The sequence below is a fragment of the Aulostomus chinensis genome, chromosome 20 (assembly GCF_037954235.1).
Source record: "Aulostomus chinensis isolate RoL2024-O1b breed Wild chromosome 20, RoL_Achi_v1.0, whole genome shotgun sequence".
NCBI lineage: Eukaryota > Metazoa > Chordata > Actinopteri > Syngnathiformes > Aulostomidae > Aulostomus > Aulostomus chinensis.
The window spans coordinates 13,988,547-14,004,003 of NC_141339.1; the positions used below are offsets into that span (position 1 = coordinate 13,988,547).

At 43.4% G+C, this 15,457-nt stretch overlaps 1 protein-coding gene across 7 annotated transcripts in view; it reads left to right on the forward strand.

The window, feature by feature from the left end:
- The window catches only part of syne1a (spectrin repeat containing, nuclear envelope 1a), a 125,356-nt gene that overhangs the window by 51,388 nt on the left and 58,511 nt on the right, over positions 1 to 15,457 (forward strand). For all 7 annotated transcript variants that reach the window (XM_086189443.1, XM_086189439.1, XM_086189445.1 and 4 more), the window contains 13 exons: positions 697 to 900; positions 1,262 to 1,469; positions 2,035 to 2,147; positions 2,351 to 2,556; positions 2,643 to 2,804; positions 2,887 to 3,166; positions 3,846 to 4,018; positions 5,389 to 5,698; positions 5,799 to 5,963; positions 7,130 to 7,489; positions 8,982 to 9,118; positions 12,973 to 13,150; positions 15,200 to 15,382. In XM_086189443.1, coding sequence (XP_086045569.1) covers positions 697 to 900; positions 1,262 to 1,469; positions 2,035 to 2,147; positions 2,351 to 2,556; positions 2,643 to 2,804; positions 2,887 to 3,166; positions 3,846 to 4,018; positions 5,389 to 5,698; positions 5,799 to 5,963; positions 7,130 to 7,489; positions 8,982 to 9,118; positions 12,973 to 13,150; positions 15,200 to 15,382 — 2,679 coding nt within the window. The remainder of the gene's footprint in view (positions 1 to 696; positions 901 to 1,261; positions 1,470 to 2,034; positions 2,148 to 2,350; positions 2,557 to 2,642; positions 2,805 to 2,886; positions 3,167 to 3,845; positions 4,019 to 5,388; positions 5,699 to 5,798; positions 5,964 to 7,129; positions 7,490 to 8,981; positions 9,119 to 12,972; positions 13,151 to 15,199; positions 15,383 to 15,457) is intronic.

Consider the following 15,457-nt stretch of genomic DNA (forward strand, 5'->3'; position numbering starts at 1 on the left):
GAGCCTTTACAGGTCCTTCCTTGAAGGGTTAACATTAAAACAAATTTTAAAAATTCCCTAGTATGTTAATATGTGTTTGCACACTGTAAATGCTAAATGACAATGTAGATATCGTGTGACCTCTGCAACTGCATCAAGGATAGGTTTTTAAGTAACAAAGCGCAACTTAAAATCATCACCGTGAAGGAATTAAATGAACTTGTTGTGCCTCTTCATTGTTTGAATGTTGTTCTACTTCTGCGCCAAAGTCTGTGGCTGGAGGCATTAAGTTTTTGGGGTCCGTCTGTCTGTCCATCTGGCCATACTTTCCATTCTCCTGAAGCCAATATGTCACAAAAACCTTGAGGAATTCTTTTAAATTTGCATAAACCTTAACTGGGACTCAACGATGAACTTAAGTTGTCAAAGGTCAAAGGTTACTGCGATTGTACAATTCTGGCCATAACGAATTTACACATTATTTATGACAGAATTTCACACAAATGTCAGCAGCATGAAAAAATTAAGTGATGCTGTTATAAATTCAAAAGGGTCAAAGGTCAACTTCAGTGTTAATGCATACAAATTGCTGTGGTCATTATTCATTGCAGTCTCAGTGACTCCTTTAGGGAAGAGTAATGAGTCCCACAAGCAGGTGCAGAACTAATTCCAGTTCATTTCTTGTACACTCCTAATAAATATGTCTGACTGGTTCAGGTCCTGGAATCAGACCTGAAGAAAAAGATGGCCCATGCGCAGGAGGTGTACAACCAGGCCAAACACACTCTGACCTACTTCAGTTTCCAGAAGCAGCGGCTGGAGGACCTCATGTCTCAGATGTCGGAGCGACTCGAGACAGTTGAAGGTTCCTTGTCCGACCTCACTGATGCTACTTCCCCTGAAGACATCGGGACAGTTAAGGTAAGGCGCTATCATTTCCTTCGGTGTCACATCAGGACTATGGAGTGTTAACAGAGAACTCATTCCTTTCCTCTTTTTGTTTCTATTGTCCATGTACTGGTTGAATAGATATGCATATTCCAAGTCATTGCTGCTTCACTTTCAGTCAATTTGAAGCCCTGAACATGTGTATAACCCTCCAAATACTTTGTAAGTCATACTGAGAGGCTTAAGGATAGCACTCTTAATTTACATGACACCGTTTTGATCCCTGAAATATAATCTCAGTTATCATGCACAACCCTCTGCAGGATGTCCCTCCTTGTCTCTACTTTCTCCGCCGTAATGAATAAACGTGAATTTGTTGCTCCTTATTTCACAGGACCTTCAGAGTGTTGTTCAGCAACAGAGAGCAGACATGGACTCGGCTAGAGAGGCGCTGAGTGCGCTGTGTAGGTCGCATCCCTCCCAGGAGCTTTCTCGCCTCTCCTCTGACCTCACCTCCATTGCCAAGCGAACAGAGGCTGTGGCTCAACGCTGTGCAAAGACAAGAGGCAACCTGCAGGATGGGCTACAGCTTCACTTCAACGGTACGAGATTGTTTATTTTGGTAATATATACTGTTTGGTGGTGTTAGGTTTAGTTTCATATAGGCTATTCATTGTGTCCATCAATTTAAACAAAGTTTCTAATAGCAATCAGGCAGCGACAATCACTTTAAACCCCATAATCACCCAATGAATCAGTGCGCTACTCCATGATGCATGTCATGTGTTCGTGTTAGCGGCAATGCAGATTTAGTGTTGATTATCCAACATTTCTCCCCAGAGCACACCCCAATTGTCCTCTACAAGACACACAATGCCTGGTACACTAGTGCGCTCTCATTGCTTAGACACACACCTGTGCCTCGGAGAGTAATGTTGCTCTTGTCACATCTACTCTCCAGGGACTCATTTTGGGCTTGTTTCCAAGGCAACCTGCTGCTGCACTGTGTAGACACACCCACATTTTCCATCTGCCTCAATACATACATCTATTATTTTCACTTTTATATCTTATCTGCTTTTATTTTATTTTATTTTTATTACACATTCATTTCCCTCGACTTTGCTTTTCTTTACATTTTACTTTTTTTTGTCTTCCTGAAAGCAGAGCTCGTCCGAGATTTCCACTCCTGGCTTGCACATTTAAAGTTGGAGTTGAAAGAATGTTCAAATCAATCAGGAGACGTTGTCATTCTTGGAGCCAAACTGCAAAGACTTAAGGTATTTTATAAATCTCTTTCTAATCTTGATGGTTGCAGCACTCTAATCAGTCACAATCATGTTATGATTTTCAGTTTTTGCTTTGTTTTTGTTGAAAGCTTTAAAAATTCCACCCTGCTTTTTTTTTTCATTGAGTATAATTTATTTGAAAAAGACTTTTCATTGCAAGAACATGGCAGCGTTTATCCCTCCCACATCCACAGGTGTCAGTAGAGCTGATTTCAGAAGGTGAGGAGCGTCTGTCTCTGGTTAGCGAGGAAGCCGAGAGGCTCCAATTCCACCTGCCAAAAACTGCAGCCACACAGGTCCGAGAGCATCTCTCCTCCTGCCAGAGAGCGTGGAGGAACTACCTTGATAGCTGTTCTCAGAGCCAACAGGACTTGGAAGAGAGTATTGACCTCCTGAAAAAGTAAGACATCGTTTGTCAAGTTATATTTATGAAAAGGAATTTGCCACCTTACGTGAAATCTACTGTATTTTTTCTCTCCTTTCCAGTTTTGATGACACTGTAGAAGGTGTCAGAGAATGGCTGAAGCAGATGGAGCTCAGCCTCAAGAGTGAGGTAGTTCTTGGGGCAGACAGCCAACAAGGTGCCCCTGACACCACAGAGGAGCTGGAGAGGATGGAAAACCTCCATAAGGAGCTGCTAGCAAGACGGTATGTACACTTGGGGGTGAGATGCTGTATTTCTTGGATTTCACATCATGAATATTCAGCAATCACATACTTCTGTGTCTAGGGACTCAATCGAGCGTGTCTGCCAGGAGGCCCAGTCTCTGTCAGAAGCAGGACGGGGGTCAGGTGGAGAGGTCAGAGTGACAGGCCTACTCCAGATGGAGCATCAGGCACTGCTGAAAGCATCTAGGGAGAGACTGCGAGGTTGTCAGGAGAGCCGTGCATTTGGAGAGACCCTCCAGGGGGTTTGGGCCTGGCTAGAGGAGATCCAAGAAAGACTGGGTACAGTGGACAGCACCATGGGGGGCAAAGAGCAGTTGGAGCGGAGGTTGGAGACTGTGCAGGTAATCAATCAGTTTATCAGCTAACTATCACTAACTGAAATCAGCCACACCACATTGTTGGGGTAGTAGAATAATTTGTGATAAACAAAAATACGATAGTAGGTGGGATGGTGGTGCAGTGGTCAGCACTGTCGCCTCACAGCAAGAAGGTTCCAGGTTCAAGCCCCGGCTCGAGCACGGGATCTTTCTGTGTGGAGTCTGCATGTTCTCCCTGTTCCTGCGTGGGTTCTCTCTGGTACTCCAGCTTCCTCCCACAGTCCAAAGACATCAAGAGGGGACGAGGCTGATTGATACTCTAAATTGACTGTAGGTGTGACTGTGAGTGTGAATGGTTGTCTGTCTACATGTGTTGGCCCTGTGGTGGACTGGCGATCCATCTGCGATGAACCCCGCTTCTCGCCTGAAAGCCGCTAGGAAAGGCTCCAGCCCCCCCACAACCCTTAACAGGATAAGCAAAAGAAAATAGATGGGTGGATGGATGGATGGATGGATGGATGGATGGATGGAAAAATACCATAGTTTAAAAAATACATTTCAGCAAGCCCCTAGTATGTTAAGTACTCCTCAAGCCCGCAGTTGCTCCAGTGAACACAAGAGGAGGCTGTTTCATAGAGAAAGTGTTCATATAAAAGTTCAACTGTATGAATACAGTTTATTTAACCTGGCTCTGTTTGCACAGGACATCCTGCTTTTGAAGGGGGAGGGGGAGGTGAAGCTGAATATGGCCATGGGTAAGGGTGAGTTAGCCTTGCGCGGCTATGGAGCCTCCGGACAGGAAGTGGTCCGCTCTCAGCTTCAGGAGGTGGAGGATGCGTGGGCCACGCTGCTTGTCACTGCCATGAGCTGCCACAGGTATGGAAGCTGTTTGATGGCTTGTGTAAAGGGATCCTTCTGGATACTTTAGAGGCCAAAAACCACCCCATCTCCCTTGGGAACAGGTTATTTCCATCATGATAGATTGATCATGTCAGTGCCATTAATTACAATTAGGTTAAACACATAATTTGTCTCATTTTGTTACTCTGATTAATGCACCTGATGTTGTGTGTGCTTCTCGCTCTCTCTTTTTGTGTGGGTGTGTATAACAGCATACACACAGGTTTGAGTTTGTGTGTGTTTAATGGAGCAATAAGTGCTCCTCCTAGAAAAAATTGATCTCATTAGGGACTAAATGGGCGGATGGCAAACAGTGGGTCAGGCATGTGGAGTGTTGGTGCTTTAAGGGGAGAGAGGAAGCAAGAGGAGAGGGGTAGCAGGTGAAGTGGAGGTGGGTGTATTTGTACATGCAGAGGTAACAGATGGCAAGGAAAATGATGGGTGTGTATCCGTGCTCGTGTGTGTTTGAAGCACCCGATTAAAGGGGATAAAGGCTGGAAACCAGACACATTATAAATGTTCTGAATTTAGATTTTTACCATTATTGGATGTTTAAAAGGTTTCAAATGTTGTTTTTTTCATTTTTCTGTGATTTAATAGACAGATTACACAGAGAATATGAAATAAAGTAACCAATACAATTTTTTATCAGGTTTCACAAACCTTGACAGCATGTTGCAATCAATACATGTTAGATAGATGAAGAAATCTCATTCATTTAACCTCATGATACAATTTGTATCAAAATACACAGGTCGCAATAAGATTTTTATCAAACTATGTGGCAATACCATACAATAGATAACACAATATGCTACATAATTTATCGAAAATTTCACAAAGTAGAACTGAAAATACATCTTATTGTGTGTACTGGCTGGGTAAACTAATGCATGTATGTCAACTCGTACTGACAACAAAGCTGAAAAATGAACAATGATAATAATGGTAATATACACTTTTCTAAGTTTTCAAAGCTACAAAGAGCGAAAACACAAAAACAATGGAAACTTTACTGAGGCAAAATACAAATACAAATCTAAAAACATTCAAAATAGGAAAGAGGGACAGAAACAGAAAAGTGGGGGACTTCAGCTGGGGAGGGCAAGTCTTGCACATTGTTTTTGAAGATACAAACTGTATCCGCCATAAGATCATAGTTAAAAATAAAGTATACGTATGTTCAGTCACTCACTGAATAGTAAGACAGCTACATGGGTCATGATTTTCTCACAATGTGTAGTAAAACTGGGGCTGGAATACCGATGAAGTAACATTGAAATAAGTGTATTACTGTTGCATTGATTGTATTGCACTGCTCCTAATGAATCTATATGTTGCTGCAGCCGGTTAGAGTGGACCGTGTCACAATGGGGTGGATACCTGGAAAGTGCAGCCCAACTGCGATGCTGGATGGAGGCTGTAGAGCGGGAAGTCTGCGCTCCCCTCACGCCCCAACCAGGACCCCGAGAGAAAGCCGCGCAGCTCGAGAGACTCAGAGCCCTTCTGACTGACCTTGAAGACCACCAGATGGCATTATCCAGCCTGGAAGAAAAAGCCAGAGAGCTCTTCAAGAAGACTGGTGACTCTAGTTTTAACCATGGCGCCCGTACGCAGCTGCAGGTGCAGTTCGATGAGCTCACATCATTGGTAGAGGTGCGGAGTTTACTTTATCACCTGAGAGAAGGTTTAAGAAAAAAAACTCTCTTTTAACAATATTATCAGTTTCTAAAGAATGTTCCTGTGCATTCTGCAGGAGAGAGTTCGCCTGGCTCAGACTGTAGTGTTGGAGCACCAGGAGTACCTGGAGGCTGTTAGGGAGCTCACGGATTGGCTGATGAGTTCAGGAGAGGAGCTGCAGCACTGGTCAGACAATTCAGGAGACTCCGCCTCCATCAAGAAGAAACTACTGGAAGTGAGGGTAAGGCATCCTGTTAGCAAACTGAGATAGCGTCGTTATATTAATATGTAAAACCAGATTTTCCTTCTCACCCCTATGAAGACATTTTCACTTCTGTCTAGAGACCAGTTTTGAATTTCATGATCCCATAAAAGAAACCCATGACCCATGGGTAGATCCGTTTCTTGTAAGCTGATATAAACATTTATTTTAGTGTATTTAAACTTGATGATAACAATATCATGTCGAATCAGAAGTGCATTGAAACAGTACGCTTCTATTTACACTGTCAAATGTAAATAATGTGAATGTAATAGTATTAGTAATAGATGCACACCAGGTTTTTGTCCTAAAGCAGCAATTTGTTAAATTAAGTCCACTGCCGTCGGTTAAAGCATGTGTGACCTACACTTAGTTTAGAAGTAATCTGTGTATTATCAGTTGCTAAGGTAACTGATCGCTGAATTATCTGCTCCTATCTAATCTTAATGGATCCCTGCTGTGAAGGAGGGTAAAGTACTGTTTTTAGAACATTTTAATTGGCGCTATTTGTTCCCATAGCCAAAATAATAACAATCTCTCCAGGTACATTCTACTGCCAATAAATTGGGAGAAGCATTTGAATTACTACCTTTCATGTTCAGCATTTGTGTGATTATGGAGGAGAAGGCGGACACGTGAGGTGATATTGATTTGCATTTAAATTGTACACTCGGGTCCTACTTAACGTTCCACATTATAAATGTGTGTTTGTAGATGAGAAGAGGATATATAATTTGTTGTACACACATGGTAGTTGTTGCGATTTTCATTTCACCTTCATGGTTTCAGGGTTAATGTTCATATCCCACTCACGCACTCTTAAAATGATCAGCTGCATCTTTTCTCATTGTAATCCCTCTATCAGCTCGCTCGTTGCTATCACATCACACTCAAGTGTTTGCGTTTCACACCCTCTGCCTTGAAGTGCTACGCAGAAGGTGGAGAAGGATGGAGGAGGAGATAGTGAGAGAATACAGCAAATAAAACAACTGTGGCGCAAACGGCAAAAATCAAAGAAAGCGCAGATCAAGACAGGGAGTGATGTAGCGAGAGACATATGCTTTAAATAGAATCCACTGTGGTCTTTGTAGCCACAGTTTCCTTAGCAACTTAGTCTCCTGTCATCCCTGACTATCTCTCATCAGGAGCGTGTGGAGTGTCGGCTACTAGAGGGCAGAGAGCGCCTCAGCAGGGTACGTCGCAGCGCAGCAGCCACAGCGGAACACACGGCGGCAGGAGGCTGCGAGGCCATGGACCGACAGCTGGGGGCGCTATCCCAGGCTCTGGAGCAATGGGAGGGTGCCGCTTTGAGGGCCAGGGACAGTCTGGAGGGGGCCCTAGCTGCTGCTGCAGCCTCGGAGGAAGAGTACGACCGACTGACCGCTCGATTGGACGATGAATTGAAAGAGTTTGATGGACAACTTAGGGGGTGGAGCCAGGAGTTGATTAAAGCTGAAGGGCGTAGCAATGGCGAGGAAGCAGTGGAAGGATGGCAGCTGGCTAAGGTACTGTAGCACTGGATTAGAATAAAGAGCATCACAATGTTGAAATTACTGACAGTTAATCTGCTCACAATAGTTTATGTAAAAAAAAAAATTAATAAAATGCTCCACCGAGATTTAGGAGAAATTTTTCGTATAAAAACTGCACTATGTTAATTTAGGAGAGGCGATTAGCATTGTTAAATTGAAAAACATGCACACGTGCACACACACACTCAAATCCTTTGCAGACATACGTCTTCCGCTGTCCGTAATTATCCATTCTTTTTTGTAAATCTGAAAAACAGATTAGTTTGTAAATCAGCTTTACTTGGATGATGGGAGAGTGACAGCTACAATCCCATCAGTTTCTCCTCATTTTCTCCTAGTGCCCCCCCCCCTTCCTCCACCTCTTGTTGTTGTCTTGCTATTCTTTTCCACTATCTTTCCTCCCCAACTGTTCCCATCTTCTTTTTCTTCACATTTTTATCCAATCCCCCCTGCCTGTACTCTGACTTCTTTAAACTGAAGAGTACATTGATGGTTCTCTTGATGGGGGGGGGAATTTAAGACCTTCCCTCCTTACTTCCCCCTGCTGTTCTGCCCCTGACCTCAGCAGGATGTTTACAGTGTGACAATTTCTCTGTATATTCAATGTCATGCCAGCATGTCTGTGCACCCTCATACTCGGCCATGCCTTTCTCCACTTTTCCTCAATTTGTGTCTGTCAAAGAAGCAGAGGAGGAGTCAGACCTCCCCCCTCCTCCTCTGCTTCCCTCTCTCTCTCTCTGTCTCTCCTCCTCTTGCCTGTTTCCTGTGTGTCCAGGCTTGTTTTCGTTACGCGCTCGTTTGTGCGCATTTGAGCCGGTCCTGCATCTGTGAGGGCTTGACAGCTTGAATTCCACCAGGAGAGAGCGTGAGAGAGAGTGAGAACGAGGAAAAATGTGTACGAAGGAGTAAGGGGAAGGAGGGAGAGACACAGGCAAGGAGAGAGGAGGGGAAGTGAAAGTAGTAGGAGGGGGTGGAAGGGAAAGAAGAAGAGGAGAGCAATGAGTACATGAGAACACGGAGGGAGGGAGAGGAGGGAGAGGGGGGTGGGTTGTTTATTGGTCATACGTCAGAAAGAGAGCGAGCGAGTGAGAGTCAGAGAGGGAGAGAGATGGTACATATTTCATGGGGCAGGATTTCATGACTGGAGAATGTGAGGCACGTTGAGGAGAGCGGGAGAACGTTATCCGCAGCTCCTTCCTGCCACACTCCTCGAAGAACAGAAATGCTATTGTACAAGCAGCACTGTGAGTATTTGTTGGACTGTGCGCGTGTGTGTGTGTGCGTGTGAATGTGAGAAGAGCAGAAAGGAGCAAGCCCAGGGTGTGAATAGGAGTGTGAGGGCACTTATTAAGAGTGTCATGCAGATCCTTCGGGTGCTTGTCTCTCCTGCACATACACACACACACACACACACACAAACACACACACACGCTGAGCCAGCTGGGATGTGCTTTATGTTGTTTAGGATATTTTGGAGGGCTTGCAAAGCGCAGAGCTGATGGCTGAAAAGTTGAAAAGCCAACTGAACGACCTGGTACGATACTCCAGAGACCTGGGATCACAATCAGACCGGGTCACCGCGCTTATCAAGCAACACAACAGGTAGGAACATTTTCCCTCTCTCGAAAACATTGTGTGTGTGAGTGGGACTGCTTCATGTGAATGTGGAGCTGTGAGTTATTTGCTCGGACTGGGCAGTAACACATTTTCTACTGAATTGTGCCTTTATAAGGTAATATTTTATTGCTCAAGCCCAAATTATAATCAAATGCTAGCACAGTTAAAGCGTTTACCACACATACAAGGCCTTTTTTTGATGCATTTGCATAAAAGTGAACATTCCTTTGCATGGGTATTGAGATTTGGCAAATAATTACCATGTTTTTATATGTGTTCATGTCCAAAATGTAATATTAAGACATATATTCTTAAATGAATGAGTGTTGCACATCTTGCTGCACTCTTTATCAGACAACACATAACAGGCCCATTCTGAGCACTTACTCCCAAAACACAATTCACAGCTCTGCTGTTTTACAAGCCTTTTATTTTTCTGTTTTTGTGTGTGTGTGTGTGTGCGTGTGTGTGTGTGTGTGTGTGTGTGTGTGTGCGCGCGCGTTAGTGTGTGTGCGTATGTGTGGCTGTTCCAAACACACATACTTGTAACATGTGTCAGCCAGCCAAAGGTGAAAGGTGTCAGAGAGCAACAGAGCCACCAGTTGCTAAGCGACATTTACCTTTACCTCTACTTTGTTCACTGTGTTTGTTTTGGTTTGTGTCCTTCTCCGGTTTAATTTTATGCAAGGCTGAGTGGAGTCTAGTGCCAAATCAGATACATGTCGATGGTCCTTTTTTTTCCCCCTTTCCTATGTTGATGCATGGTATTCTTAAGTCTTTATACTGAGCTCTAATTGACGCTTTGGAGCGCACGACTGAACCTGTGTTTTTTCGAGCTTGTTTGAGAACACACTATTCAACGTCGTCTCAAAAGAACAGTGCGTACAAAAGAAAGTGCCCGCGTGAAGAGGCACATGCATTCAAGCACCCTTGTTAATGACTCGCGCAAATGATCTACTTAATGTGAATGGATGTAACATAAGGAGGTAATGTGTTAGGTGCCATTTGTTTGTCTTTTAGCAGGATTATGTGAAAGTGATGACTTGTTGAAAGGGTGTAGAATCGGCTGAGGAAGAATCTTTACAGGTTGGGGTAGATTTGTTAAACATACGAAAAAATGGTCCTGTTTTTGCATAGAGTTTGGCTTAGATCTTTCGTCTCCAAGCACCTGGATGACATCATATCACCTTGGTGAATGTATGCGCTCTAGACTGCCCTCTAGTTAGTCTCTTTGCAGAATCACAGGTTGACTGTAATTACCATTAACTGGTTCATGATCAGAGGGCTGCATATGGACTCAAGAGACAGACCTGTGCTTTTTGATTTGAGTGTGTAGCTGATATATTCACTGCATGTCACTGCTCTCTTGCTGCAGTTAAACTTGCAGCTGCTGGACATTCGTTTACAGCCGCAATCAAACCGAATCATGTAACCGCTGAGGAGTAAAATAAAAGTTTTGACTCCAGAAAACAGGATAAGGCTTTATATTGATAACCTTTAGGTAATGCTTAGTTAAACATTAGCTAACACATAATTAATGTGCTCAGTCATCATTTCCTAAACATTCATTTGTTTTAACTTCACAGGCTACCACAAAGAGGGCTGAAAAACTTGGGGGGGGGGGGCAGAATGGGGTTAAGGGATACATCTTCTTCACTTTCCAATAAGAGCATCAATAAATGGTTAACTATACTTGTGTAATGCTCACCCTGCACTGCTATAAATAACTGAATATTAACCAACCATTGGTGTACTCTTGTTGTCAGGTGTCACTCAATATAGATACACATGTTAACAAGATGTAAATAAACAGAAAGCTAACGGAATGCCAGTTATAGTTATTTCACAGCGCTGCATTACCAAAGACTTCCTGCTCCATAACTATGTAGAGCTATAAAATAAAGCAGACATGGCTCACGTAAAAAAGCGACAGCCAAAAGTAAAAGTGCAAGTTTCTCATGATTCCACTGTGTCTGACTTTTCCTGTTTGCGCATCCAAAAGGTGGAGAACTGTCATGTCCATGCAATGAAATGGAATATTTTCAAATTCTGCAAATTTGAGTTCAGACTTTAGTAACAGGTGCATTGAGAGAAGTCACATTAGTAAAAAAGGTAAAAGTCCAATGACACGGCAATGTTTTCATTTGGTGCATCTTCCTCAAACCTGGTTTTCATACATAATGAATGAAATCATTCTCTCCTTCCACATCCCACGCTTTCATCTTCCATGAATGCAAAAGCACGAGTCAGAAAAGCATAATTTGCCGGTTAGCTTTTTGTACCCTGTGCAGTTTTTAGGTGCATGTTGACAAAATTACACCTAAAATGAGCGCTAATGTTTTTTTGGTTTTGTTTGTTGGTTTTTTTCATGCATCTGCCCCTGGGTGAGGTCATATTATAGCTGATGTTTTGGGGTAATTGACTTTGGCTGCTGACTGGCAAAAACATCACCTTTGCTCATTCACTCGGCGTTCTGTCTGTAATAGACTTGGCGTGTGTGCTCTTTGCACCTGTCCTGCATTAAGTGCTGCTGCAGGAAGGAAAGAGTGAGAAGAAAAGAGATAGAAGAGGAAAATTCACCCACTCCCCTCTTTTCTTCAGAGCACATGCCAGATTTTATCCATCCCTGCTGTTTTACCTTTCCATGCCATCGTTGCATCATTAAAAAAAAATGTCTGTGTGTCCACTATAGTGTGCATTTTAGGTAGGAGTGTGGGTTTTTCATCTCCACCTTGTTTCCCTGCCATCATCCTCATAGTCACTTCTGTATGTACGCTGGTTGACCTCATTGTTCTTTTTCCTTTTCACTCTTACAGTACATGACATTTTATCTCCCATAACATTTTTCTTAATTTTAACAATAAAGTTTTCTATCCTAGAGTTTAAAAAAATATCTTTCCTGTGCAAGCACATACTCTAGCCATGCATAGGTATCCCTATATTAGCATCCACGTTAGAGTTTTTGTACAGTCGCAGTACGAAGTGGTACCCTGATCTTCGCCTTTAAGCAATTGTTTGAGGTTTTTAACCCTAACCAGCGTTTATTTTTTGTAATCATAACTTCCCAACTTTATATCCTCACAGATTCTGTGCAAATACTTTTAAAAACATTGCCCTCTGACTTCAAAAATCTTATTCTAATTGCTTGCTTTCATCCACCATCAGTGGTTTTATCTGCCATTAGTGCTGCATTACTGACTGTTGACCTTCAGATGTGACTTTGAAATTCATAGTTGCTTCACCCCGCTTGTTGACATCTTTTAACGCCTGAAATACCTGCTGTTCTTAATATCCTCAGCTTTCCCTCAGCAGAAACCGAAATGTCATTTTATACTTTTGATACATTATCTCCTCCCTCACACGTCCCTGCCATGCCTTCTTTTTCTCACCCTCTTTCTTACAGCTTCAGCCTGTCATCCCTTGTTCTCTCCATCTTATCGCCCGTGTGAACTCTAGCCCTGTTCATATGTTGCCTCTCAACCCCCCCACCACACACATAGACACACACACCCTCCCACACACTTCCCCCTCACCACTGCCATCCCCCACTCTTTACCCAACGCTCATTGCTTCCACTTCACCCACTTTTTCATTTCTCCACCTGCCCAATTCTGATTTCTGCTCATCTCCCAGGCTCCCCCCCCCCTCCTCCTCCTCCTCCTCCACTTCCATAATGAGAGGACAGTGTGTACAGTATCTGAGTGTCTACCTCTTTGTTTTAATGAACACATGGGCAGTAGAGAGCATCCTTGCATTACAACCTCTTTCTTTCTTGTTAATTTTTCAAGGTGGACCAGTGAACATGCTACATTTGCTTTTTGCATTTCTCTTCTGCCTAGTCTCAGTCTCCGCGCATCCAGGGAGTGTCAGAATAAGGAGCGTTTGTTGGAGCAGAGGTTCCGTGCAGCTCTGAGAGACTTCCAGCAGTGGCTGGTCAACGCCAAAATCAGTACCGCCAAATGCTTCGATGTGCCGCAGAGTGTCTCAGAGGCCTCCACCGCCCTGCAAAGGATACAAGTGAGAGACGTATTATTTGGGTTTTCTTTTTTCTTCATATTGGTGCTTTGGGGAAGTTTTTAGAATATTGGTTGACATGTATTTGAATTGAACGCAGTTCTTTCTGCTACAGTTCTTACTGTCCTTTTACTTTTTGCACCACATGTTGCAAGTCTTATTTGGAATCACATCCTGTTCAGCTAATACGTTTATATTTCTGCTGTTTTATCCCCACTTACATCTGATGTACTAGATAATGGGATACCTTCTGAGCTCTTGAAGTTTGAGTTTTCCTTCAATTCTCAATTAACTCATGTTTATCCATCATAACACAAGAACACCATTACCAAATCCAGTGAAACGTGACATGTTTTCTGTATGGTGTAAGTTGTTCGCTGTTGTTTTTGGTTGGTAACTTCCTGTGCAGCCATTTTTTTTTATTATTTTTGGGTGCTGCAGGGATGACATATTTTAAAACATTAGCACTGTCCCCAGTGGCAAGTAAAAGTTTATGATAACTATTTTTTTTAATTCAACAAAGTGATCTCTAATACTAAATACTGCATTTATGAATTTCAATTGTAAGAAGGTAAAAGCTAATGTTATTCTATGAATGAAGTACTTGATGGATGCATAACTTTGATGTCATCTTCATTCAGATTCAGATTCAGAAAACTTTATCTCCATGGGGGGGAATTAAGGGAGGAGAGAGTGGTACAGTTGGTTACACAACAACAAAACAACTGAGCAACAACCAATATCTACATTACAACCCAATGTCTGATGACTGTTGACCTGTAGGCTTGATTGGGGTGAAAATCTGATTATGACATAGAAAGGTACAAGCAGCTGTGTGCCATTCTCTTCAGTCCATCTCTGTGGGCCTCTTTCTGAGAAACTGGCAGGTGTGTCAGTCTGGCAGCCTCTTTAGAGCACCCCAGGAGTCAGGTGATTGTCGGTGAAGGTAGATATCCTCACATCCTTGCACCAGACAGTTAATTACCACACAGACGCAGACCACCATCCCAGTACTGCCACTGGAACTGACTTTATTGTTTGGGGCTTAGTTTTAATAGTAAGACACAAAAGTGGATTTGTGATTTGTAGTCACGATGGAGAAGAACCTCAGAACAACAGGTTATTTGAAGAGATCTTTGTTATTTTCACAAAGGTCGGCGGGAAGTCTGCGCCCCTCCATAAGTTTCTAGCGAACCTTTAGAAGAAAAGAGTGCAGCGTCAAAGAGTAAAAATTGCAGTGGAAGGGAGAGGAATAAAGAGGCAGTCATGTTTTATTTATTATTGACCTGGTGAGGAATGTGGAACAATGTTTCCACATGGCTGACCTCCAGGAGGGCGTGCATGGGAGGGGCTGGGAGATGGGGGGGTTATCCATTGTGTCACGCTTAATTGGTGGTATACAGTTACACTGGCGAGCAAGTGAGGAAAAGACAACTGGAGGATAGCAAGAGAAGTTCAAGCATTATGTATGAAGACTGCAGTGTGTGTGTGTGTGTGTGTGTGTGTGTGTGTGTTAGAGGGGACTGGAGCTGCAGAGTGTCTAAGTGATGCGCTGACTGCACAGATGGTGGAGTGGTCCCTGCTGCGCGACTGTCATCGGCTAAGCTCTGAGGGAGGGTTTTGCGTGTTTCTGTGTGTGTGTGTGTGTGTGTGTGTGTGTGTGTGTGTGTGTGTGTGCGCACGCGCGTGTGTGTGTGTATACATTTTCCATGGGCAGACATGGATGAGCTGTGTATAAAACCAACACATTTCAGACTTGTGACTTCTCTTATCTGTGCCTGCCTCCGTGGGTCAGTCCCCTCCTTGCGCCCACGCATATGGAATTAATAATGACTCTGTCTAATTACTGTTCTGAAAATGTGAGCGTGAAAATGTGGGACACACACTCACACACACACACTTCTGTAAGCTAGGACATGTAGTGTATGCCTATATTACTACCCATCAGTACTGAAGACAAAAAACAAGTTGTCATTCAGTCTTTTTTTTTACTCTCACACCCTTTTGTTTGCATTAAACAGTCACAGTTCCTTTGTCTGTGTATCCCCAAAGGAGTTCTTGAGTGACAGGGAGCATGGCCAGGCCAGGCTGAGTACAGTAGGAGCCAGTGGGGAGCTGCTGATGGCTGTGGTGTCCAAAGACAGAGTGGAGGGAATCAAGGCCAAAGTGGCAAATGCGAGGGAGGACTGGAAGAGCCTGATGAATAACCTACAACTGAGAGAGGATGCTCTCAAGGTTGGTTTACTTTTACCTTTGTTTTCCTTCACCAGCATCTCTCCGCTGATCTCAAAGGACTCTGTGGTATGCTAA